This window comes from Sceloporus undulatus, chromosome 5 (genome assembly GCF_019175285.1).
Source record: "Sceloporus undulatus isolate JIND9_A2432 ecotype Alabama chromosome 5, SceUnd_v1.1, whole genome shotgun sequence".
Lineage (NCBI taxonomy): Eukaryota > Metazoa > Chordata > Lepidosauria > Squamata > Phrynosomatidae > Sceloporus > Sceloporus undulatus.
Window position 1 is genome coordinate 156,571,605 of NC_056526.1, and position 26,842 is coordinate 156,598,446.

General features: G+C 39.1%; 2 protein-coding genes across 8 annotated transcripts in view; one reads left to right on the top strand and one right to left on the bottom strand.

Moving 5' to 3' along the window:
* The first annotated feature begins 1,543 nt into the window (after positions 1–1,543).
* On the top strand, positions 1,544–17,810 carry PGRMC2 (progesterone receptor membrane component 2). 2 transcript variants are annotated; one of them, XM_042468416.1, is made up of 3 exons: positions 1,544–2,067; positions 14,776–14,931; positions 15,931–17,810. In XM_042468416.1, exons 1-3 carry the CDS (start codon positions 1,569–1,571, stop codon positions 16,026–16,028), a joined length of 753 nt encoding a protein of 250 aa, XP_042324350.1. In that variant the 5' UTR covers positions 1,544–1,568; the 3' UTR covers positions 16,029–17,810. The 2 variants fall into 2 exon arrangements, with proteins under 2 accessions (XP_042324350.1, XP_042324351.1); XM_042468417.1 differs by having other exon boundaries at positions 1,546–1,968.
* Positions 17,811–20,514: 2,704 nt separating this feature from the next.
* Positions 20,515–26,842, bottom strand: part of LARP1B (La ribonucleoprotein 1B) — a 51,190-nt gene continuing 44,862 nt past the window's right edge. For 3 of the 6 annotated variants that reach the window (XM_042467707.1, XM_042467706.1, XM_042467703.1), the window contains exons 17-19: positions 25,381–25,490; positions 25,162–25,289; positions 20,516–22,805 (exon numbers count right to left, since the gene is read on the bottom strand). In XM_042467707.1, coding sequence (XP_042323641.1) covers positions 22,575–22,805; positions 25,162–25,289; positions 25,381–25,490 — 469 coding nt within the window. In that variant the 3' untranslated portion in view covers positions 20,516–22,574. Of the gene's footprint in view, positions 24,454–25,161; positions 25,290–25,380; positions 25,491–26,842 lie in introns of all 6 variants that reach the window. The other 3 variants (XM_042467708.1, XM_042467705.1, XM_042467704.1) reach the window with 3 other exon arrangements.

Here is a 26,842-nt window from a genome sequence, read left to right on the forward strand (position 1 = left end):
GATTTCATGGCATGTCTGACTTGAAAGCTAATACAATGGTCCCTCCACTTCACAGAGGAACCTGGTGAACGTGGGAAAATCATGACTAAAAACAAAACATTATTTTAGAACACCTCTCTAGGAATCTCCAGGTCCTCCAGTGCAACTCTGTGGTCAACATCTGCTAGACATTGACCATAGCATCATGCTGGAGGACCTACAGACGCCTAGGGAACTGTTTTCTCCAGGAACTTCTAGGTTCTCTGGAACAACCCTACAGTCAACTTCTAGCAGAGTTGTGCTGGAGGACCTGGAGATTCCTAGAGGACATATTAATCAAAACCACAAATAATCAAATCTGCAAAATTTAAAGATGCAAATGGAGGGCCAATCTGTATTTCCAATTCAAACTGCAGTTTTAAAGAAATCTGTGAAAGCACATAAACCCATTATAATATTGTTGAGCACTGTCTGACTAGCCGTCAGGAATACTTCTTTTGTAAACTGCCTTCCCACGCATCACTGCAAAAGTGTTAAGCATTTATCGTGGTTAACCTGTTTCACCACTTATACACACAGCATATGTGCATATTTTTCTTATACTGTATATGACAGTACATGATACATTTCTGCATGTAAAGAAGATCCTTAGCAGTGTGGTATCTCATCCTTAGACAAAGATTAACCAAAAAGGTTTGAATTCTTTCAAAAGGTTGTTCCTTAGCATGTGCCCTTTTTTGCTGGTAAACAGGCTCCTAGACCATGCGGCCAAACCTTGGGTGAGGTGGAGGAAACTGTGTAGGAAATTCTGATGTCTGTTATGCCAAATGTGATGCGTAAAGTACACTGTGTGCCCTGTGGAAACTAAGAAATTATCTGAAGTAGCCAGGAAAGGTACATACATGTTTATTTAGGGAAAGTCAAATTTTTAATGGCGCCCACTGTGATGGATTCTGTTTGTGCAGCACTTCCAAAATGGGGGGTTCACTCAGGTCCAAAACAGAAATATTCCAGTTTGAGGCCGCTTTAACTGCCCTGGCTCAATACTAGGGAATTCTGGGAACTGTAGCCACCTCTATTACAATGTTAACATTTTTATTATTATTTATTATTATTATCGTTATTTATGACAAACAGGAGGGCCAGGCTCTGAGGGACGCTCTTTGACGACATTGAAAGAGAGGGGTTGGTTTTTCCCCTCAGAGTCAGGCCAACCGCCAAAAGCGCGCGTGCTTGTGTGTGTGCGCGCGCACGCCTCTCGTAAGTCGTTCCGCTGCTTTCCAGATCCGCGAACGCGAGCGAGCGCGCCACGGCGACCACGTGACTTAAGTTAGCGTGAGACGAGAGCGCGCGCGTCACACACAGATAGACACCAACCAACCAACCGTCACTGGCTCCCCCCTCCCTCCCTCCTCCCCAGAGGTGGAAGGCAGGCAGCCGTTGGGCGGGCGCGCGAACGAGCCTGCTTCCCATTGGTTGGTCCGGGCGCGAGCTGGCGCTGGTGACGTGTCCTTCCCCTCGTCCAATGGGAGCGCGGCAAAGAAAGAAACAGAACGTGCCCCGCCTCATTTTCTCTCAGGCAGGCCGTGATGGCGGACGATGGCGATGGGAAGCTAAGGACTGGGGGAGAAATAGGAGTCGGCGGCGGTGGGCCGGAGGAGGAGGAGGCCGCTGGCGCTGCTGCTGCGACGGCGGCGGCGGCAGGAGGCAGCTGGCTGGGCGGGAGCTGGCTCGACATGCTGCTGAGCTTGGCGTTCCTGGCGATCGCGGCGTTCCTGGCCTATCAGCTCTACAAGCGTTGGGCGAAGCGGAGCGGGGCCGGGGGCGCGGCTCCTGCCAGCCCGGCCGACTCCCTGCCTCGCATGAAGCGGAGGGACTTCACGCTGGAGCAGCTGCGCGACTACGACGGGGCCCGGGCGGCGCGCATCCTGCTGGCCGTCAACGGCAAAGTCTTCGACGTGACCAAAGGCAGCAAGTTCTATGGGCCCGGTGAGGAAGGGCCGAAGCTTTGGTTTACACTCCCCACGTGGCGGAGAGAGAGGCCTTCCCCTCCCTTTCCATGCAATGCAATGCAATACAAGACCCAGGGTGCGTCTGCAGCAGTGCTCCCCCAAACCCTGCCCTTTTAAGACCTACCTTTTGGACTTCAGCTCCCACAAGCCTCAGCCTCGTCGGCCAATGGCTTGGGTTTCTGGGAGCTGAAGTCCAAAACGTCTTAAAAGGGCACAGATTGGGGACCACAGCTCCAAGAGGTTTTGGACTCCAGCTCCCAGAAGCCTCGGCTGCGTCTGGGAGCAGAAGTCCAAAATTCCCTTGACGAGCACAGTTTGGGGACCACTGAGGAAATAATGCACTTTGATACTGTTGTAACTATTGTAGAAAGAGTTATTTGTAGTACTTCTGGTGCCACAATGAACGACAACTCCCCAGAATTCCACAGCACAGAGCCATGGCAGATAAAATGGTGTCATCCCTAATTATTTCTCCGGTGCAGATGCAGCATCCTGGTCCTGGGCTAAAATGGCTGGGGCTGCTGCTGCTGGGAGCTGAAGCCCAAAACACACCTGGAGTTTGAGAATCACTGTTCAGTGGAATCATGGGATGTGTAGTTTGGTGAGGCGCCAGCACTCTTTGGCAGATGAAGCTAAAGACGTTGAAAAACTACAAATCCCAGAATTCTTTAGGGTGGAACTACAGCATTTAAAGTGGTGTCAGCTTGCATTATTTGTGGATGCATCACTAGCTGTTGTAGGGCCCTAGCGGCTCTAATCCTAACCCCTTTTGCGCTCAACAGGTTTAAGTGTTCAGTTCAGGACACACCCACACATCCCGCTTTTTCCCCCAAACTGGGACCCAATGCAGCCTACACTTTAAAAACATTGAAAAATCTGCAAAATTAAACAATTAAAACAGGATTAAGCTGTTACAACAACAGATTTGTTTAAAAATAGAATACATGTGTTTTGGACTTCAACTCCCAGAAGCCCCAATTGGCCAACAGTCAGGAATACTGGAGAACCAAAGCTTGCGAAACAGTGTTCCAGATGCTGTTCAGGACTACAACTTTGATAACCCCTTCGCATTGGCTGTATTTGCTGGGGATTCTGGGAGTCAGGCTAAAAACATCTGGAGAACAAGGCTTACTTGTCCCTTTTCTTGCCTTGGTACTAACCGTGGACACTTGTAGGAGCTACCCAATATGAACGGTCCCTCCTGGATATGATTTCCTTCTCAGTTTCTCAGATGTTGAGGCTCCTCTTTGGCCCGTTTGCTTTCCTTCTTTTTTGAAGATGCATGCATTTAATTCCTTGAAATCAGGTCAGGATTGTTTTAGCTAAAGCCAGGTTGGTTTTTTTTCATTAAGGCCTAGATATTTTGTCATTGTGCAAGACCTTTCCACACACATAATTATATTTGGGCTTCGGTTCTTTGCAGAGTTTAATGGAAGTAGGTGGAGCAGTAGCTTTGATACTTCACTTGTCCTTTAACCTCCTCCTGAACAACCTTCTCGCCACAGAAGTACACATCTACACTCCAGTTTGAAAAAGTTAACTTGGAAATAAATTGGACCAAATTTACAGGATTTTAATTCAGTAATTAAAAGATGGTTGTCTTATTTGAGCCTGTGGTACTATATTCTATATAGGACTACAAAGATCTTCATCAAAGTATATATACATAGTCTATAGTACTAAAACAACAAGACAGGAATCCAAGTAGCAGTAATCAATTGTGTTGTTATGGTCATGCGTAAAAAGTTACTCATTAAGTTATCTACTGCATACTTTGGTGATTATAACCAGTTTTATTTGTAGGGTCCTTAGCTGATTGGATCTCACTGACCTATTAATTTTAAACGTTTTATGACTGCCATCACACTACGGATGTGCAGTTTTTAGTGGTGGAGTTAGTACAAATAACTCATAAGCTTTATCAGGCTGTGGGTCTTGCCCGCCTGGATGTTTGGGTTAATTCCTGATCCGTTGGGATATCTGTGTGATGTATTATTCCTTACAGTAACTTACTGTACCAGTGTGCCAGGCCTTGTAACAAGTTACAGTATTTCCAATTCTTGTAATGGTCCTTTCTGAAGGCTGAAGATCAGACTATAGTATATATAGGAGAGTTTGTCTTGCTCAACAGTGTAATGAATGTTATCAGATTTAAAAAGCTCCTTACGCAGCACTCTAAATTACACAGGCCTCATAGCAGGCAAATTTTATTTTATTTGCCCAGCAACAATGTGTGTGCTTTCAAGTTTCTTGTTGACTTATGGTAACTCCATGAATTTCATAGGGTTTTCTTAGGGAAGGGATATGCAGATGTGGTTTTGCCAGTTTCTTCCTCTGTAATATAGCCTATGGCTTGTTGACAGTCTCACATCCAAGTATTAACCAAGGCTGACCCTGCTTAGCCTCCAAGATCAGAGGGGAGCTCGTGCCTTTAGGGTATTTAGGTCCTACAACAACAACATATAGTCAGCCCTCTGCATCCAGAGATTCAACCATCCATGGCTTGAAAACGTTTTAAAAGAAATTTCAAAAAGCAAACCTTGATTTTGCCATTTTACATAAGGGACATCATTTTACATACTGTGCTATTATATGTAATGGTACTTGACCATTCACAGATTTTCATAAAATCATAGAATTGGAAGAGACTGCAAGGGCCATCTAGTCCAAGCCCCTGCCATGCAGGAAATCCAAATCAAATCATCCTTGACAGATGGCCATCTAGCCTCTGTTTAAAGACCTCCAAGGAGGGAGATTCCTCTCTGAGGAAGGAGTGTGTTCCACTGTCAGACAGCCCTTACTGTCAGGAAGTTCTTCCTAATGTTGAGGTGGAATCTCTTTTCTTGTAGCTTGCATCCATTGTTCCGGGTCCTAGTCTCTGTCCACAAAGGGCTTCTTGGAACCAAACCCCAGTGGATACAAAGGGACCACTGTATTAAGATAATAAATGTTAACCTTGGGGAAAGATTTCTTGCAAAGACGAACACTGGATCCTGATCTGTCATTCCCCAATAAGGAATGGGGACCATGTGACATCTCTCTGGAAATAGTTGCTCTGCAGTTCCTATCAGTCTGCTCCATGGGCTGTGCTAGCTAAGGCTCTGTAACAACATTTGGAGGGCCACATATTTCCTATCCCTGATGTAAACTGTAGTCTGTGAAGTACAAACATCTTCATCCTTCTGTCACTAATAGGCAGCTAAATGAATCTGAATAAATATGACATCTTGTACTCTTGGGCCTTCAAGCAAAAGTATCACCTGAAAAGGTAACAGGTAGGCTTAAATGGCATCACTTCAAGAATGCATATCACATGAAAGTTGTGCAGGGTTGTAAAACTGATAATTAGAAATGTCAAAGCAGATACCTCGAATCCAAGGCAAAGTACAGGTTGGTAAGTGAGGTGGCATTAAACCCATGTTGAAAAGAACATAGTGGCACAATGCAACCAAATCGTTGCAGTTTTCTGCCCAGTTGATTTCAGTGACATTCATGCTTATATTTCTGTTTCTTTTTAAATTAGTGGGAACGCAAACTTTCACAAATGGATTAAAATGCATGGAGGAGAGAGAATGATAAAATTTAATATTCTCTGCTGGTCAGCTGCCCAGAAAATATTCCTTCACATTTTTGGTTTTGGGGCAGTAGTTGGCTTGCAAACAAATCAGCTGTCCTACTGAAATGATTTCTATAATTGAGGGATGAAGAAAAAGAAAAATCTGGAGTTTGTCTCATAAAATTCTTTAATATTCTAATGCTAGTTATAATTGGGACAATAGGCACGTAGTTGCATTGCGTGGAAGTGGTAGCTTTTGGAGTGGAGCAATCGGTGGGGTTTTTTTAAAGAAACTAACCCATCAAGGGTTACTTTTCATAGAAGCTTTATTGTTGTTGACTGTTTTTGAAAGAAAAAAAAACACAGATGTTTGGCATAAAGTTCTTAGTTAAAAGCCATGTTTGTGTTGCTTGGTCAACAGTGTTGCTGGTTTTTTAGGCTTTTTGTTTGTTTGTTTTCTTCCTGCTTCTTCTCTTCTCTTGTAGTTATAATGCTTTGTTATTTTCACAAGTAAAATTAGAAAAACACTGTTGTATAATGAGGCACCCTGATATTTTTAATGATATTGAACAGTATGAACTAATTGAGAGAAGCATACTATTCAGCATTGCTGCTGTCAGTGGAGAAAAGGATATAGAAACATGGTCATGATGAATATACCTCCCCATCTACCTCACATATGTCTTGTGCCAGATTGCCTGGGTTTGCAGTATGTGGATTACCTGGGGATTGGAATATCCAAGGGGATAGGTAGATTTAAGATGCAGGCTAGCATATGGGAACCACATTTGTGGTTGAGCACATCTAAATAGGCCAGAGGTGAATGGGTAAAAGGATGATTGGACTTGGAAATATTCCAGATGGACTGCACTCTGCATAAAATCCTTGCTGCGTATTTAAAGCAAATTACATTTTGCACAGTCTTGGATGAACTTTGATCTGAGCAGTGGCCTAAAATATTGTAAGTAAATGAGAAGCACATACACTTTTGGCAAATCACTTATCTATGTTAGTTGTTTTTCCTCCATAGGTGACATCCATTGGCATGGATTTTTACTTGGATTAATCATCAACTATTATATGTGATTGTTATTGTCCCTCCCTCCTTTTTACTGAGTGTTTGGTTATGTGCTCATGTCATAATCCTGTGGAGTTTTTTAAAATCCAATCCCCTGGACCTTATTACGATGCAGTGTGTACCCTAGTTATTCTCATAATTATTATTTCCTAGCCATTATTATGATTACCTGCTATTACAATTAACAATAAAAAAGAAAAGAGAACTGGGACACATACACCCCAGTTGTTGCAAAAGGGATTAGTGATACTGTTTCTTTAAATACTCAAGCAGAGAAACGACTCTTCACTTGTCACTTTTTCTGAAGCAATTCACAGACGTTGGGAACAGTGATGAGTGTTTTCCAGAAAAAAGTGGAACTGGAAAATATTTCCATAGAATCATAGAGTTGGAAGAGATCATAAGGATCATCCAGGCCAACCCCCCGCCATGCAGGAAGATGCAATCAAAGCACCCCCAACAGATGGTTACCCACCTTCTGTTTAATAACCTCCAAAGAAAGAGATTCCACCACACTTTGAGGGAATATGTTCCACTGTCAGCAGCTCTTATTCCGCCTAATGTTTAGGTGGAGTCTCTTTTCCTGTAGTGTGAATCCATCGCTCCTAGTCACTGGACAACAGAAAATAAGTTTGTTCGTTCTTCCATATGATGTACTTTCAGAAATTTAAAATTAGCTATGTCACCTCTCAACCTTCTCTTCTCCAGGATAAACAAGCCCAGCTTTCTAAGCCACTCCGCATAGGGCATGGTTTCCATACTTTTGCCCTCCAGTGGACATAATCCAGCTTGTCCACATCCTTCTTGAATTGTAGTACCCAGAACTGGACACAGTATTCAAGGTGAGATCTGACCAAAGCAGAATACAGTGGTACAATTGCTTCCCTCAAACTAGATACTATACTAAAATTGCATTGGCTTTTGTAGCAGCCTCATCAAACTGATGACTCATGTTCAGCTTATAGTCCACTAAGATTCCTAGATCCTTTTCTCATGCACTGCAGGTGTCACCCAGCCTATAACTGCATTTCATTTTTACTTCCATAGTGTAGTACCCTAAATTTTTCCCTGTTGAAATTAATTAGTTTTGGCCCAACTTTCAAGATATGCTACATCTACAGCATTCCCTTCATCTATCAAGCTTGTAACGCTATTTTAAAAAGAGTGATGACAGTTGACTGGACAATAATTATTTGGGTCCTTTTTTTAAAGATAGAGACAACATTTGCCCTCCTCCAGACTACTGGGACCTCTCCTGTTCTCTGGGAATTCTGAAAGATTATTGCCAGTGGTTCTGACTTTACTTCTGCCAGTTCTTTTAATATCCTTGGATGTAGTTCATCTGGCCCCTGGAGACTTGAATTCATTTTGCGTAGCCAGGTATTCCTTTTTACCTATTCTGTGTTGAATTGTGCTGCATTTCCCATGTAGCATCATATCTTCAATTTCCCCAAGTTGAGCACTAGTTCTCCTTTTGGGAGAAGACTGAGACAAAGAAGGTGTTGCATAGTTCTGCCTTTTCTGACTGCTAATATTTTGCCATTTTCTCTGTGCAGCAGCCTTACCGTTTCTTTGCTCTTCTTTTGCTATGGACATAACAAAAACACCCTTTTCATTGTTTTTAATCTTTAGCAAGCCTGAGCTTGTTCTGTGCTTTAGCTTTTTCTTCCTACACAAGCTTCCTATTTGTTTGAATTCTCCCTTTTCCCATTTCTTGTACATGCCTCTTTTAAATCTTAGCTCAGTTGAAAGTTCTTTAGATATCCATCCTAAAGGCACTTCCCATTTTTCCTCCTTGCAACTTTTTGAAATTGTGCCTTTAATATTTCACTTTTAAAAAACTCACATCCATCATGAATTCCCTTCCCTTGTAGCACTCCTGGCCATAGGGTCACCCTCGCTATTTCCCTAAATTTACTGAAATCAATTTTCTTAACGTCTAGAATTCATGTCTGACTATGATTGGCTTCCCTTTTCTGCTGTATAACAAACATCAGGAGAACATGGTCACTGTCACCTAAGGATCCTGCTAGTTCCACCCCATTAACCAGGTCATCACTGTTGCTGTAAATAACATTATTGGATTTGTCACACTTGGTTTACGATAAGTGTTATATTGAAGAGCCAGCATGGCATAGTGGTTTGAGTGTTGAACTATAACTCTGGAGACCAAGGTTTGATTCCCATCTCAGCCATGGAAGCCCACTGGGTGACTTCAGGCAAGTCACATGCTCTCAGCCTCTGGAGAAGGCAATAGCAAACCTCCTTTGAACAACTGTTGCCAAGAAAATCTCTTGATAAGTTCACCTTAGGGTTATCATAAGTTGAAAATGACTTGAAGGCACACAGCAGCTACAACAAAGTGTTATATTCAAACACATCTAAAGCTGTATGTGGTAATTAGGACACGTGTAAAGATACTTACCTGAGATATCCTATATCAACAGCTTACCTTTCCTTTGCTGAGTATCTTGAGCTTCCCTTACTCTGCACTACATATCAGTTCCATTTCATGTTGTGTAAAAGCTGTTTCAGTACTAAAGGACGGATGTGAATCTGTGGACATAGGCATTTTTATCACATTTTTTGTCTTGGCTAGTTGTACTTGCAACTGAGAAGCACACTGATTTTGTAAAATCGAGGCAAGTTTAGCAGTATATTCATTTATTGGTCTGTTCCTCTGAGTACTAGGGTTTGTCAATGTCTTGTTTCCTTGGAAAAATCAAAAGTTCATACCCTTCTGACACTGTTGATTGCAGTAGCCTAGATTACTATAGATAAATATACAGTAGTTATGATATGAAAAAAATTCCACCCCACATTTCTGTTTTTGAACAGTATTTGTTATGGGCATGTAGAACAGCATCAGAGGTAGTTGCCTCAGGAGAAAAAATTGCTCATAAGCAGCAGCTGTTATTGTTGAGGCTTGGCTAATGCATGATACGCATGTTCACACTAAAGCAGAAGTATTTAAGACTAAAACTGATTTAAGGCAGAGGGTTTTCCTTTTTGGAAGCATACTGAGATCATTCCGTTTAAAGCATCCAGTCAGTGACTTTGTGCAGTCAATACTAAGAAGGTCTTTACCTTGAGAAATGGATGTCATATTAGATTTTATTTTATTTTACAATTCATCAAGTTAAAACAAGGCAATTTAAAACCAGTTCAACTGTTCATGGCCATTTAAAACCATGGCCATGCAGATTTGGGTGAAATCAATTGGGCCCCAAAGGCTTTAGTTAAAATCCATGTTTTTAAACTTAGTGCTGGAATGACACTTGTGCTGGTGCCATTTGGGACTGGGTAACAGCAGAGAAGGCCCTATTGACGTCCTCTCATAGTTTATTGCCACCACTGGAGAAATCCCCCCAGCTGACATTCCTTGTGAAAGCATTTATAGGAAGCAGCGCTCTCTCAAGTAAGATCCCAAGCTGTCTAGGGTCTTGAATATTGTCACCAGCACCTTGAATTTGTACCAGAACCATGCTGACAATCAGTACAATTCCTTTAAAACTCAGATATGTGGTTCCTATATTGAAAAGGGGTATGTGATCCCTGTTTGGTTTTCTGGCTAGTAGTATAGACTAGCAGCTATTATCTCTTGCTGCTTAAAAGAAATCAGTTATTGGCATACGTGGGAAATTGTAAACATCTGAATATGATTCAGCCAGCTATAGGCCCCTCTGTCCATATATTTCAATGGGAGAGACTTTAGCTGAACTGTGGGTGGGAACCTTTTCACCTGATCGCCACCTCAAATTCTATGCATTCTCTTAGAATGCAGGATTGGCTTGTTTAAATGGCTTGTTTAAACCAGGTTGGTTTAAAGTTAACTATGTCTTAAATCAAATTACATTATTTTTTTTAAAAAAAACACTCCTGGTTTTTTAAACTGATAATTCTTTTTTTTTTAAGTTTGTTACTGCTATTTTTCAGCCCTGTCATTGGAACAGCAATGGATGCTTGAATTTAAACATTTTAACACACCAATATTCAGTTTTAATTGCTTATTTTTAATCACTTTATTTTAAAAAGCAAGAAGTGCCATTCAGAACCAAATCCTTCAATTAATGTAAGTTAAACCAAAGCAGTTTGCTTTAAAAGAGCACTTTTATGTAAGAGCAGTTATTATTTAAGCTAGTGGCCATAGCATCTGGACTGCATTTTGCTACTTAATTTTCTGATTTACTCCTATATTGGAGTAGTCTTACACATTGATGAAAAACAAAAACCCAAACACATGGTTTAACCCAACAAACTCAATTTAAAATTTAAAAACAGGGGGGGGGGATCTTTTAAAACCTGTTTCTCCTCCAACCCTTATGTTTCAAACTTTACTATTATTTTGTGTGTTCAGATTACACTAAAGGTGTATAGAAATAAGTTAAACCCCAGTACAGGTAAACGATTGGGGAACTTTGGGAACCTTTGGTAGAATAAGATAATAAGATGGCGTATAACGCTTGATTGTCTGTGTCTCAGTATCACTCCAACATACAAGGGGCTCGTTGTGTTATGATCACTTCTTGGATCAGGGCTCTTGTTGGTGGCTAATTGAGTTACAGAGGCTTATCTCATTGGTTGTATCATAGCGAAATAATACAGTTTGACACCACTATAACTGCCATGGCTCAATGCTATGTAATTAGATGTGTAGTTTGATGTGGCACCAAAGCTCTCTGACAAGGCTAAATGTCTCACCAAATTAGTTTCCAGAATTTTGTAGCACTGTGCCAGGGCAGTTAAAGTAGTGTCAAAGGGGATTATTTCTGCAGTGCAGATGCAGCTGTTGTTTTTCCTCCTTGCTGTCACGTGGGACTCTTTCAGTCCCAGCCGTAGATGGCAGCATTTGTGTCTGTGGGGAGCTTAATTCATTAATGGAGCTATCAGAAATGTTCAACCTATTTTAAATACATGTTCAGTACCTTGGACAGCTCTTAAATTCAGACGAAAACCCACATAAAAGTCATGGAAGCTGCCACTGTGAAGCCTGATACTAGAATGCTTTTTACACACATAAGAAGGGAGTTTCTACCCCACAGTCCCTGTTTAAATGGGGAGGGGGCTTCTGTGGCTGCTTTTACATAAATTCAGAGAAATGGAAGATGAATCTCTGTCTTTAGTTAGACTGTAGAGAGTTGGCCAGAGTCATTCTTTCAGTCTTTGAAAATCTCTAAACCTGACTCATGGGATGTCATGAGATTCCCATTAAAACTTCCAAAACCGCTTCAGAGAGGAGCACTGTGGGTCGTGATGTGTTTTTGGCACTGAATGCAGATAAAATCATTCTCCAGAAGGCATGCAAAGGGATCTTGTAGCACCTTAGCAACGTCTGTGCTATAAATCCAGAGTAGATGGATGTATATTGCTAGTTGATACTAGTGCATTCTCCTAACTGTTGTAAGTGAGAAAGAGGATTTAATCCCTCACTAGACAGACTATCAATCTGTTTCTGAGAAATATAGATTTAGTTTTTAACTGGAATATCATTAGTTTTAAATTCCTTCTTCAGGAAAAGTATAATTGCAGTAAGCAGGTTGCTTTGTTTGCCATAAGAACAGCAGAAGTAAGGGAGATGTTTGCTGAGCTTAAAAGATTTTGTTAACCATTTTGCAAATGTAAATAAAAGTACTACAGCATGGAAAGAAGTTGCTGTACTACAAAATGCAATATTCTGCTTCCTGTTGTCCAAAACATTATGAAGAGGAGCATAGTTTTGAATTATTTCTGAATTATATTCACCTTTGAGATGTATGTCTGGCTGAAAACCTAGTATTTTTAATGTGGAAAAGTGTGTGGAGTCATTTTTTCCCCAACACCTGGTCATATATTGCAAATGTATATAGTGTTTACAGATTGGATATGGTTCTCCCTTCTGCCAACAATTTCTTCAGGAAGTAGAAGTTGATCTGAGTGTGCTTGTGTGAGAATCATTGAGGATTACAAGAGATCTGTTGTTTCCCCTACTGTTGCTGTGTGCCTTCATGTCCTTTCCACCTTACCAAGACCCTAAGGCAAAACTTTCATAGCGTTTTCTCAGGAAGATTTGTTCAGATGGTGTTTGCCTTTGCCTTCCTCTGAGGCTGAGAGAATGTGAATGTCCCAAGGTCATCCAGTGAGTTTCCAAGGCTGAGTAGGGATCTGAGCCCTAGTCTCCAGAGTCCTAACCCAACAGTCTACTACTACATCACATTGGCTCTCACTGTTTCCCTTAACAACTGTGCAGATCCATTGACAATTTTATGAGATATATGTGGATCATTGAACACCCTATATTTGGGATCTGTGTCTTAACTTTATACAGTATTCATGAAAATGATCTTATTTTTCTTAACTAGCTGATAATACAGTGAAATAAACCCAGCTCTCTTATTCAGAGGTAATTAGAAGTCCAAACCTGAACCTAACCCTAAAGTTATTTCTTCTGAATTAGTCTAGCATGTGTTTAGCTAAGTATCATTTCAAAAATGCTTCATGTTAAACAAAAATTCTTGTATATTGCAAGAGAAATATAAAATCTCACTTTCTGGAAAAGCCAGTTACACTCTTCATGCATTTTTCTGTTTCACATTTTAGCACACATTGCTCAGATACTTCCTAGTCCTCCTAGTGTCTATACAATATCAGATATACTGAACTACTTTTATTCTATGATTGTCCTAATATACATGTGGCTTCTTTCATTATGAATACATAAAAAATCACTTTGCTTGAAACAGAAGGCTCATTTCCACTAGTTTTCTGTATGTTGTTTCTAATACCTAGTTAGTGATTGCATGAATATTATGTAATCTTAAGATCCCAGTTATGTAAATTATTTCTAAAGGTTAAACTGATAAATATTGGTTGTGTTGCCAAATTCCATTACAACAGTGTTTTAATGTTGCCAAAATCCCTAAGTACGAAGAAACACAGGACCAGTGTACCAAAAGCTAAACAAACAATGCTTTTGGTAAAGTCACTTTGTATAAATGTCTTTATAGGAATGTACTGTAGTCCATTTCTTTAACACTATTCTCTTGTACCATCCTGGTATCACATGCCTACTTGGCCTATGAGATAGCAACTTGCTTTGCTACTGCAATCTCATGACTTAAACTGAACATCATTTTGTCGAGGAGAGTTCATGTCTGTGGTTATTTTGGCCAGTTTATAGGTTAAGTAATACTCTTCCCAGGAAGGAACATCCATTTTTGGCAGTGCTAAGTAAAGATATTTTAACAGATAGAACTCTGTTTTCATGCTAATTGCAGTAAACCTCCAGAATCCCTTACTCAATATGTGTGAATAGCGAAACAGAGAAAAAGGAGGTAATAAGCAGGTCATCTGGCCTCACCTGCTTCCTCCAGCATGTTAAAAAACATAGATCTATAAGTCTGGTTGTCAAAATGGGTATCATAAGAAAAAAATGGAGGATAGTGAAAGAAAGTAACCCCTGGATACATTTGGAAGTACCCAACTTCTTGGGTGAATTTGGCTAACACATTGTAAACTGCTTAGAGAGTGCTTAACACTATAAAGTGGTATAGAAATGGAAGTGCTATTGCTATTGTTATGCCTGGGAGAAGGTCATAATAAGGACACCTGTTCTCATTGTCAAGCAGTCACCCCACAAGCATGCCAGAACTGCTCTTGAAGACTGAAAGAGAGCCTTTGGGCTTATGGGAACTGCTTTGTAAGCTGGTGATAAAGTGATGGTAAATAGGCCACACTAAACAGCCTCTGTCCTGCTTCTCCTTAGCTCCTTGGATGCTACTTCAGTGTTCATGGGACTGAGGGTTTAAGCAGGAAGTGCACTAGACAGGCATGTGGGGAGCAGGCAGGGCTACTGCCAGAACACATACCTAATGCCTCTTATGGGTTCTGAACAATGTATTGTGCAAGAACTAATAACCCATTTCTGTGAGTTCATAGATGACCAATGAAAGAACTGCTGTTGCGGTAGGCAAACTCTCTTTCCTTGTTTCTGGAAAAGAAAAGAAAAAGCAACCAACATTGGAATAGGATTTTCCTGCTCCTTTTGGAAGCTGCAGAGACTGCCCATACCATTTCCAGTTTTGCTTTAGAGAAAGCAACAGTATTATTCTGAATGGATTTAATAAATTGGTATATAATTAAATGAGTGACTGTTTCTTTCTTTCTTTTTTCAGAGGGGCCTTATGGAATATTTGCTGGCAGAGATGCCTCAAGGGGACTAGCAACTTTTTGTCTAGATAAAGATGCACTCAGAGATGAATATGATGACCTATCAGACTTAAATGCAGTACAAATGGAAAGTGTTAGAGAATGGGAAATGCAATTTAAAGGTAATATTTTAATTCAAGATTCTTTCGATCCAATAGAATAGGAACGGCATGGTCATGGATGCCTTTAAAGAGTACACTCAATTAATGTACAGAAATTGATGTCATATTTCTAATGACTTTCAGGTTCAAAATGTCATTATAATTCACCTTAATAGCTTTAAGTATAAAGTGTGGAAGTGATGAGCACCTTTATTATTAGGCTGCCATGGTACAGCATAGCAAGACCTCTACAGCTATATTACATATACTATATTTTATTATGTACTCAACCATATTTTTCTGATGGAATCTATCCTTGTTGGTTTGCAATATACTTACAAATCTCTGAGCAAGAGAAATGTTTAAAATTGTACTTTACTAACCACTAACCACAAACCCTTGACTGAATCTACATTTATCCTGGGCAGAAGATTGAAACGTCGGACATGCCCTGGAAAAGGAGGATGTCTGGTCCTCACAATATTAGTTATTAAAAGAGGATCAGAGAATTATGAGGCAATTGCTCCTCATACATAGCTGTCTCCAGTTGCATCTCACTGCTGAACCTTTGTTTTTTTATTGCTGTGGAAGCTTCTTTGCCTTGTTTGCATAGTTTAAGTAGTTCTGATGATGGTTGAATTAGCAGAAGTTGCTGTTGGAGAAAGTAGAATTGCTGCAGCTTTAGGGGTGCTTGTGGACAGCTGGGACACGTCCAGATTCCCATTACCACTCAATTTCTGGTTTCATGTGCTGCTTTCAGACATTTTAGAAGCTGCAGTCATCCTTGGTAGCAAATCCCTCGGGCACAACAGCTTCAATACCATTTCATTTGTATATTCTTTCTAGTATAGAATCGCACTGCACATGCAAAACAGCCAAGATATTTGTGACAATTAGCATATTATGATGGCTGTTAATTTGGAATTGAAAAATTATTTTCATTTAATAGGCAGGAACCTCTATAAATATAATTAATGTAATAGTGTAGCTTCTTCTGATTGCAATTTGTGTCTTTTCCAGAAAAATATGACTACGTAGGTAGACTCCTAAAGCCAGGAGAGGAACCGTCAGAATACACAGATGAGGAAGATACCAAGGATCACACTAAGCAGGATTGAACTTTGTAAATCACCAAAGTCAGGGGCCTTTGGAACTGCAATCTCTTATTCCCATTACAGAATCCCATATGTCTTCGGGTACAATTCATCTGCTGCATAAAACATGATGGGTTTTGTACAACATCTTTCAGAGAAGATTTGATTACTAGGCACTTGGTGCTGCCAAACATTTTTGTTGTTGTTGCAGTTAAACTGTAAAGTCTGAAAGGCTTCATTAATGATGTGGGGCCAGGGATTTAAAATGCAAAGAAAACTATTCTTAGCATGTTGAAGCCTTTGAACAGTTTATTTACAAGCTTAAGTGTTTCATATGTCATTTTTATTTCTGTGGCGCTAAAAACTAGTTTTAAGGATTCCCAGTTGAATTTTTGCTAACGAAATGGGAATACTCAAACTAACTCGTGGGCCACTGATTTCCATAGCAAAAACCTAGTTCATAAATCTGCAGATTACAGGGTATCAAATAGATTCTCCTGAAGGATAGAGGAAAATTTCTCTGCAGAAGCTATCATCTGAAACCTGCCTTCTATGCTTTTCTGTCCCCTCAATCAAATCAGAATAATTGTGCCTTATTTCACGTAGAGACTTGAATTGTTTTAAGGGAAAACCCCAACTGTGACACGAGTCACTAAAAGCAGCATTGAGGACTGGTTAATTATTCAGTTGACTGGAAAACATTGATGTCATTCTGTATATAGATGTAAAGGAATACTCAGTGTTACTGCCATATATATATATATATGTTAATATACATGAACTTAATTAGCAGTGTAATGGCCAAAAGCATTCCCCTTTGCTTTTTAAATAAACCACCTCTTCCCTTTTCCATCCTTAAAATTCAAGGACCCTAGCCTCATATTTGTAAAGTGAAGGGTGTGCATGGGTGCTTGAGTGCAAGAAATGGGAGGATGGTTCGTACAGATACTGTAAATATGAATACCATTTTAATAAAGCATGTAAAATACCAAATGTGCTGTCAGACTTTATGTAGATGCTGTTAAGCAAATATTGGTGGCCAGGATTCTGTATGAGAGAAGAAGTCTTGGAAGAAACTGAATATTTTTGCACTGCTATTAAATAAAGCTTTACCCAGCTATCTTTTTTATTTAGTCATCACATGAAATTCACAACAAAATGTGACTCGGCAGTTTATATGAATATGTAATGAGCGCAATGGCACACAGTAATGGAGCATATCTGTATGTAAAAATGTTTTTGTTTATCTGTTTTTGTTAAAGGTTGTCATTCCTTTTTTCAGCATTTAACAACACAGCTTCTTTAGTGTTTGTCAATATGGCAAGTAAATCCAGAAACAGAATAATGCTTTCTTGAAGTAATCTGCTCTTATCTAGCCAATAAAACAACACTAAGCCACTCTCAGCAACCATCATTAGCCAGGTGAATCATGCAGTATGACAGCAATGTGTGTAGAGCATGAAAAAACATAGCTGTGATCTGTGTGATATAGTGTCTAACAAGTAACATCCTTGTTCCAACATGACCAAACAGGCTCATGCTCAGGTTGACTCATGGGAAGAAATTGTTCATGTGGTGTTCACAAGAAAGGTTTTCTAGATCCACTGTCCCTTTCTTTTATGTGATCATACTGTTGTCATTTGGTAATTTGAGACTGTCTTAATCTTCCCCTGGTGAGCCAGTTACAACTCCTCTACTCCAAAATTTTATTCCATAATTGAAATTATGCAGACTGTTTCAAGAAGTGAAGAACCTGTGCTCTTTTTTTTAAAAAAATGAATAAAAATAAAGTGTTCTGTAGATACATTGTTAGTGTGTTGTATTTGTTATTTTAACCTCCTTTCAGGGGAACTGTCAGAAGGAAACTTCAGTTTTCTACTTGGGATCAAGAGGTTAGCATCTGAGGAGCTAATCTGCTTGTTTGGATTATAACAAAAACCTTAATTTCATGGAAGGTAGTAGTGAGAGAAAGCAGGGAATTGGGAGTTATTTTATCATTTGTCTTGGTGTGTCAGATGCCATTAGATGTGTTCTGTTTTGATACTACTTCATTATACTGTTCTTCCCACTAAAAGTTGTTAAATGTCAGCACTAAGGAATATTTCTGCACCTGCACAAAGAACAAGCTGCTAAAAGGTTTTAAATATACTTTTAAGAACTGTGTTTTATTTTCTTGACACCTGCAACAAATGCTGGAATGAGTTTTATTGTTTCCTTTATGATTAACTCAGAATGCCTTTACCTGTAGCGCTGCCATTCCTTTTCAAAACAAAACTAAAGCTCATGGATGGGATCTAAAATGGTAAAAGATAGCACATGGATCACTGCTAGTCCTTGACTTGATGACAGAGTAATTTGCTGTAGGGTGTATAGAAGCTGTACATTCTAAGATTATAGTGCAAATCCAAATATGATTTCAACTGATGTTTCATCAGTTGAAATGTTTTAAGTTCAAAGCTCTGTGTAGATTTTCCTATAATCGGCATAAAGATAAAATATGTTTACAGTATGTTTGTAAACATGTATTAAGGCATCATTTTTCTATAGTGAGCTGTTTCATACAACTTCCCTTTCAGCTTTACGTTGAAGTGGTACAACAAGCTGGGTTTTCAATGGTTTTGTTTGGACCAACATAGCAAAAGGACCCATGCCTGTGAAATAGATGGACAATAATTCCATCTTCCTTTCATTGACGATCCTGGCTAGGGCTGATGTGTACACTGTAGATGAAAAACATCTGGATGCCCACAGCAGCCTATTGTAAAACAGATCTTCAGTGCAGACCACTGAATATCTAGAAGGAGTGCCTCTTGACACTGTTTCCATGTTTGAAGATAATCATCTCAGTGATGTTTCTTTATCATCTTACAGATGATATAAGAGCCTTTTCTGTCGTGGTGCTCCCAACTGTTAAATGTAATCTCTTAGGAGGCTTTCTTGGTACCAACTTTGGTACAAAGCATTAGTAGTTTAATACCATTTAATTTTTTTTATTTTTAAAGCTTTTTACTCTGCTCTTAGTGTACTTCTGTGTGCCTCTTAACCTGTGTTTTAAAGTTTTATTAACCACACAAATTTGATTTAAGAGCAAAGAAACAAGCAACAAATTATTTATGAGTGATAAATTTTTTCACCACCTAACATTTAAGTAATGACTGAACTGCACTTATTCAGGAAGCAATAGCTATTTGTTTTAGAGCAAGAGTGGGCAACTGTGGAAGGCTGGGGGGGAGCTTCCAGGTGTTGTGGAAATGGCCTCCACATCCCCTACAGTGCATTTTTGGCATCCTGGGGCACTTTTTTCAAAACATTTTGACCACAAGGCTGTAAAAATTGCTGTCGGGGGCTGCTAATGGCTGGTGGGTTGCACTCTGCCCATCCATTTTAAAGGATTCAAAAAGGGTCCTAATTTTTCTTTACTAACTCCAGTTTTTTAAAAAAAAATCTAGAAGGGCACTAGGTAATTACAGTCTGGCTAGTTATTTACCTATCATTGTAGTCTTGAGTGGCCACTCATGCTTTCCACCAAGAAGTTCTGTTCCTAAACTCTGGAATATCCTAGAGCAAATCCCACTCCAGCACATAGACTCCTGAATCTGATTCCCATCTTCACACATCTCTAGACTCAGCAGCAGCTGAACTATACCAGAACTCCAAAACAGGAGTCACACTTGAGCATTCCTTTCACAGATAATAGAACCAAATTCAGATAGGCTTACCAGTTGAGTTTCATTCCAACGTAGTGAAGTAATTTTTGCAGACTTCATTGTATTAACAAAGAACTTGTCAACAATCTACTGAAAAGGATATGGAAGCTATGGGTAAATTTTACATGTGCCTTTACTGCCTAGCAGTGGCATTTTGTGTTTTTTGACATCTTGGATTGCTCAAATTGTTTGTTTATTAATTATAATTATCAAAATATTCACAATTGAGGGAGTATTAATGTTTTGATTAGTTGAGGCCAAAAATGAAGACTGAAACAAAGTTTCTTCTAGTGATCATGTGATATTCCAGACAAATGTGCTATGAGCATGATTGTTGTTGTGTGCCTCTAAGTGATTTTCCACTTAGGGCGACTCTAAGGTGAAGGTTTGAGTGTTGGGCAACAGCTCTGGAGACCAGAGTACTGCTTTTTAATCTACTGCATGTGTGAATCACAAGAGAATATGAAAAAGAGAAGCAAGATGCTTCCTTCACCTTTTATACTAATGCTGACAAGTACAGACTCCTTTCTTTTTAATTTGTCTTGTATTTGTTTGTGTGGGACTTTGTCCACCTACAAAGCAGAAATGCTGTTTTTTTCCTTTTATCAATTGCAGCTTTGCCTCCTATTGATTGGAAAGAATGTCAATTGTTAATGCCAAAAGTTGCCACCCAACAGAATATACTGGGAAAGTGAAATGTATGGACTGTGTCAAGTTAAAGCCTTATAATTTCCAGGGTTATTATTATTTTGCAAGTACACAGCAGTACATACCCCCAGCTCTGAATAACATCTACATTCTTCCTCAGACACAGTATAATAACTCAAAAGCAACACTCTCAGCTCCCCTTTATTAGTAAACATGTTCACTTTATCTCATACCTGTTAAATATGAAATTCTGAATGCATTAATTTACATTAAAAATATAAATCAATGTATTTCCATAATTCCAGTAATTTTGGCTGCTTAATTCAATCCCATAGTTCTAATTAGTCCAATTCAATACTTGACATTTCATTTTAACTGGAACTGTAAAAACTGACAAGTTTAAAGAAAATCATTTAAGAATCACACAATACACATAATTTTTTTTTTGTTTGTTTTTATAAAATCTGCAAAGGTACCACAAATTATGCATACTAAAAGCTAAATATGCACACATTTCATTCAAAGAAATGGAAGTAAATATATTTCTTTTATATACAGTTTAAATCCAAATTTACAATTGCATCATTTTCATAGAGGAGGTGGCAAAGATTGAACACAGGTTTGAGATGTACAACTTGAGCACACTGAAAAGATGCTATATAAAACTTGTATCATGAATTCTTCTTCTTATTATTATTTTTTACAAAATAGAGCAGTTCTAAAAGGCTACTTTGTGTGTAGAAATTAATTACTGGGAAATCCTCATATTCCTATACAAGTATGCACATTATTTTCATAATTGTTCTATTCAGACTCCCAAGGCAATATGACAGAAAAAATGTAATTGACCTCATCTATATCTGCCAAAAATCTCCATTAAACTAAACAATGGATCACTTAGGATATCTCCACAGTAATAAGGCATCAAACTGTGTTAAAACTTTATATGCAGAAAGACACCTGAAGATTGTTAGGTATCTCACTGTTTTGCTCTAAGTAAAAAAAAGTGCACCTATTCCTACCACCCACTTTAAGGAAGGAGGCCTTCCATTTCCTTATTCGAAGCATTTAAAATCACAGTGACTGAAACTAGTATAAAATTGCAGGTAATGTAGCCTGTTAACTTCCACCTCCCAACTTAACTAATTGCTACCTGAATCAATCATTTACACTTACAGAAAGCAATGCCCTGGCCAATTTAATTCAGTTGATCTTAGCAGAGCATAGAATTATTTATTTAGAGGATTTATATCCCTGCTTTTCTCCCAAAATGGGATTTTAAACTATTCCAACCCAACTTGACATCAACATTTTTAGTGAATACCATTTTTCTAATTCCCCTTTAAATTAAAACAGCACCAAATAGTATCTTACAATTAAATGTTATCATTTAAAATAATCTCTCCTTGAAGTACAAGAATTAAACAGAAAGCACAAATATCTCTCCCAACTGGAAGGTGATTAGAGAATAATCCGTCATTTTAACATTCTGCTTAAAAGTTTATAGGAAGTTTATGGTAATATAGTCATACCCTGTTCCCCTCAGCAATCTACTGCTTAAGTACAAATAAGAACCTGAATAAAAGAAAACACCTTTAAAACCAAAGCAGGCTGATGCCAAACTCAAAACTCAACCTAAAATCACAGGGATTCTAAAGCAGAAAGTAAGATTTTAGCACCCAAGAAATGTGCACAGTCCAATCTATCATGGAGTGTGCATGTACTGTTATAAAAAAAAGGTGTTCATAGTGATATATGCATTTACCAATTTAAATCCTTTATCTCCACTGGAAACAGTATATTCTCTCTTTTTGGCTTTTTAAAGCAGAAGTAATGTGGAAAACTTGAATAGAAAAAATCCTCCTTTCTACATTATATGAGTACACCATAACTTCTTTAAGAAGAATGAGCTGGACTATCAGGCATCTCAAAGTATTTTTGCATACAGTACCGGAATGCATTTCATGTAAACAATAAATCAGGGATACTAATACTGAAACTAAGATATATTTCCCTAGGATGTTTCAGATAGTCTCCAATTCCAGTATAACTGATCAAGGGAAAGTATTTGGAACTCCACATTGTGAGAAAGCAAATGCAATCCTTTGTTTTCCTAGACATTTGTTTTTAATCAAGATTTAAAATCGCTCTCCCTGAAGATCTTTTGAGTTAAAATACTGGCAGTAGGAGTTGATTGTAAGGTTCCAGCTTAAGTCTACTGCTCAGATATATCATTTCTTGGTTTTGTGGCAGTACTGTTCTGGTGTATGCTGTTACTCAACTCCTGTACAGTATTGGTAGTGGGAAAGTTTATTGGGACCCACGCCTGAGAGGCAGCTGTGGAATTACCAGCAAGGATCTTAGAAGAATTGGACTGATGTTTATGATGATCACTTTCTTCACCAGTTGAGTGCCTTTTTCTCCCAGATTCTTCACTGATGGGAGGCTGAAAGAGAATGAACATGATTGCAAAGTAGCAGAGCTCAATTAAGAAGAACAGGTTGCTTATCTGTAACTGGATCTTCTAGTAGTCATCTATGAACTCATATACATGGGTTGTACTGGGTCTGCACAGCAATGGTCATAACCTTCTAGAGCTGTAAGCATTCTAGGAAGAAGCCCCACTCTTGACTCCATGCACATGACTCTGGTGTTTTTGTTTTGTTTTGCTTTAAGCCTCAGTTCCAGAGTCCATGCAGCAAAGCATAGGTTGAACATAATATAATGATAGGAGAAACAAAAACGTAGAGGGGAGAATGGTGGGTTGTGTGAGCTCACAGAAGACCACTTAGAAGAACCAGTTACAGGTAAGCAACCTGTTCTTCTTCATGATCTCTTTGACTTACACGGGGTAGAATACAAAGTTTGATTTATCCAAAGGAGATGGGGAAGTGTTAGATCATGACTGTGACCAAAACTGCATGGCAAAAATAGGCTTGGTTGACTGACATTGTGTCCACATTACAATGCTTGGTGAATGTTAACAACTGGGTCTAAGAGGCCAGCCTGCAGCTCTCATAGAGCATACCATTTTATTTATTTACATCAATAAATAAATATTAAATATTTATGTAATCCACATGATGGAGAAAGGCTACAGAGTAACACATGTGGAATGAGTTCTGATGTGGGCTGAAAGAGGCATGTTTGATTTGCTAAACCAAGTTGATAATGTGAGTAATCCATTTTGAGCATCTCTAAGTGTAACTGGTCGACCCCCCCCCCCCCCAAGAGCATATAAAGAGCTTAGTGGCATTACAGAAAGCCTTAGTTCCATTGAAATAGAAGGTTAATGCCCACCTGACATCTAGAAAATGTCATATCTTTTTTCCCCTCCAGAGTTGAATTTGGATAAAACATAAGGATAAGTCTTCAGAAACTTGAAAATAGAAGCCCACTCTGGGGAGGAAGATCAGATCCAGGCAGAAGACTACATGGTCCCTATGGAAGATTGTGCAAAGGGAATCTGATGGCACAGATTTTACCCACCTATCTGGCTGACATAATGGCCACTAGAAAGGCTGTTCTGAAGGACAAGAGGTGTTAAGTCCATAGTTTCCAGCAGTTCAAAGGGTCTACCAGCCAATGTGGAGAGGGTGAGATGAAGATCCAAAGGCTGGATGGGGGAAATCACAACATGCCTCGTGCTGACTGATAGGTCCATTGAGAAGGTGAATAGGCCCATGCTCAAAAGACCTTGCAATGTGCCCGTGGATGAAACTGTCAAGCGAAGGAAGGGCCAGGTCAAGGTGAAGACAGATTCAGAAGGTGTACCTCTAGCTCAGCTTCAATTTCTTTTGTAGGCTCAGGCAAATCTAGCCCACAACCTAACAAAATAGATGGATCTAAAATTTTATCCTTTGAATAAGGCCCCACTACTTGTATGAAGGAAGATGTCCTTGGGGATCAAAAAACTGAAGACCCTCCTCCATAAGAATGTGGTGTTGAAGTCTACTCCAGATTGGCTGGGTGACTGAGAGATCAGGTTCTGGCTTGATCTCTGGAAGGATGGTGGGGTAAAAAGTGAGGAGATTAATGAGGCACAAGGAGATGCAAGGTGAGGGCAATCCGGAGACTGCTCCAGTCAGAGGACACTGAAAAGAAAAGTGAAAGGTAAAGAAGTGCTCTAGAGGTCTCGAACTGATACTACTGCTGCAGTGGAAAGAAAAGAGATGATGCTTAAAGCCAGAATCTCTATCATGTGCGCAGAACCAGGGTGGGTCTGTTTCCTAGGATGCTTACGGATCTAGACAGTTCTGACTGTTACTGCGCAGGCAAAGAGCAATCCATGTGTAACAGAGACCATGAAGAAGAACAGATTACAGTTACTTGAAATAAATAATGTGTCAGTCCAATTCCAATGTGTTAAAATACCAGGAGCTGTATCATAGCCCATAAAAAATTAATGATTCTAGCGCATCAATATAATATTCTCTTGATTTCCAAGGCCTGCTTTGCTCCATCAATCTGAGTTTGACATGCAAGAGATATCTACATATGGCTTGCACATTTGTGCGTTACTGAAGCAGTGACTCATTGGATTGCATCTCCTTTTCCTCTGATTGAGTCCACCAACATTTTAAAATTGCTGCATCACATAATAAATAAGCCCACCCGTACTTTCTCAAAGGGTCCTAAATGGCAAGTTGAGTACCTTTGCTCATAAAGGCGTTATGTCAGTTAATACAACCACCCTAAAAGCCAAACCTAACCACAGCAAGACAAGTCACTATTGTTCATTATGTAGTGTAAATCAGCTATGTTAACATTAAATCACAAAATTAAAGATACTGAATACTTACATCAACTCTAAAGTCTTCCAGTCTTTTAAAGTTGCAGAGATATTCCTGAAGTTTGGGATCAATAGGTGGAGTTTTAGACTGTGAATACTTTAGATAAGCCCAAAATTTTTCTAGTCCATAGAGCTGACCTAAAAAAAGAGAGAATATATTGAAATGCCTAAAAGAATTAAGTATGAAATCAAGCAATACCATGAATAATTGTAATGAAGATGGCATTACCAGATTCATAATCTCTCTTTGTTTCTTCTTGGAAATCTCTGAAGATTTCTTGCCTGAATTTTTTTTCTAGACCATAGCTGTAAAACCGGAACAAACATTCCAGACCGTATCTACAGAATAAGAATGCAGAAATACATATAATATTTTTATTCAAAATATATTGAAATGCTATGACATTTAAAGCCCTAAATGGCTTTGATCCAGACTATCTAAAAGACTGTATCTCCCATTATGACCGGGACTATATTTTAAGATCTTTGGGGAAGGGCTCTCTCTGTGTGTCCCATCATCATTACAGGAACAAAACAAAAAACTGGAAAACATAGATTCTCAGTAGAAGAATGAAAAGAGATAAAGTCCCACGTGCTATACTATGGTCACAAACTTTTTATTTCTTAAAACACCGGAGGGCTTTTTCTGCTACGGCTCCTAAAGCTTGGAATGACCGCCGGAAGAGATTCGCCAATTATCCTCATTGGAGGCTTTTAAAAAAGTGACAAAAACCTTTCTCTTCTGGCAGGCCTTCCCTGAGTGATAACCGCCCAGAGCCGATTCTATCCGTCCTTCCTACTATATCTCTTCGTCATTCCCAAATAATCTTGTACTGTTGTATTGCTATATATTTTAATCATGTTTTATGTTAATTTTATAGTTTGGGAGGGAGGGTTGGGTCAGGGTTTGGTGGGTTTTATTGTTTTTATATTGTGTATCGTATAAACTCTGTTGTTACCCGCCTCGATCCCCAGACGGAAGAGGTAGGATATAAATAAATATTATTATTATTATTATTATTATTATTATTATTATTATTATTATTATTATTATTATTAAATTATTCTATATTTCTTTCATTCTTCCACCATCATTGCAGGCATTTTTGGTGAGGACATAGCAAAGTCGGAAGCCCAAAATGTTCAGAAGCTACAGGTAGTGCAAGGTGTACCAGCCAGACTTCTGTCAAGTATATACTTTAGAAATTGGTCTCAACTGAATATGTAGGTGACTGTAAATGACAAGACCTTAAGCAAATCATGCTCTTTCTGCCCCAGAGGATGTCAGTGATGAACCCCCTCTGAATAAATCTTGCCAAGAAAACCTCATAGAATCATAGAGTTGGAAGAGACCACAAGGGCCATAGGTTTGCCTTAAGTCACCATAATAAGTCAGAAATAACTTGATGGCACACAACAACAGTATTTTTTAAATGATTTTGATTTGTTTTTGAAGAATATTTTATCTGTTCTGTATTGCCTGGGGCCCTGGTAGGGTGTATTCCATCTGATTTTTTCCTGTTTCATTCTGAGCTCCATATTCCATAATGGCTATTATTTCTGTGTTATGATGGGAAACCATTGCTACCTTTTTCATTCTAATGATAAAACCACTCTATTTGGATACTCCTATACTTTAGAAGCAGCAAAATAGTGTTTCTTATTATAAGCTGACCTTTCACAATTGTGCC

Bases quoted from the DNA above. Each gene is read 5' to 3' on its own strand.
- PGRMC2 (XM_042468416.1), top strand. From the start codon at position 1,569: ATGGCGGACGATGGCGATGGGAAGCTAAGGACTGGGGGAGAAATAGGA. The intron at 2,068-14,775 runs GTGCGTCTGCAG...TTCTTTTTTCAG, and splicing joins AATGCAATACAAGACCCAGG to AGGGGCCTTATGGAATATTT. The intron at 14,932-15,930 runs GTAATATTTTAA...TGTCTTTTCCAG, and splicing joins ATGGGAAATGCAATTTAAAG to AAAAATATGACTACGTAGGT.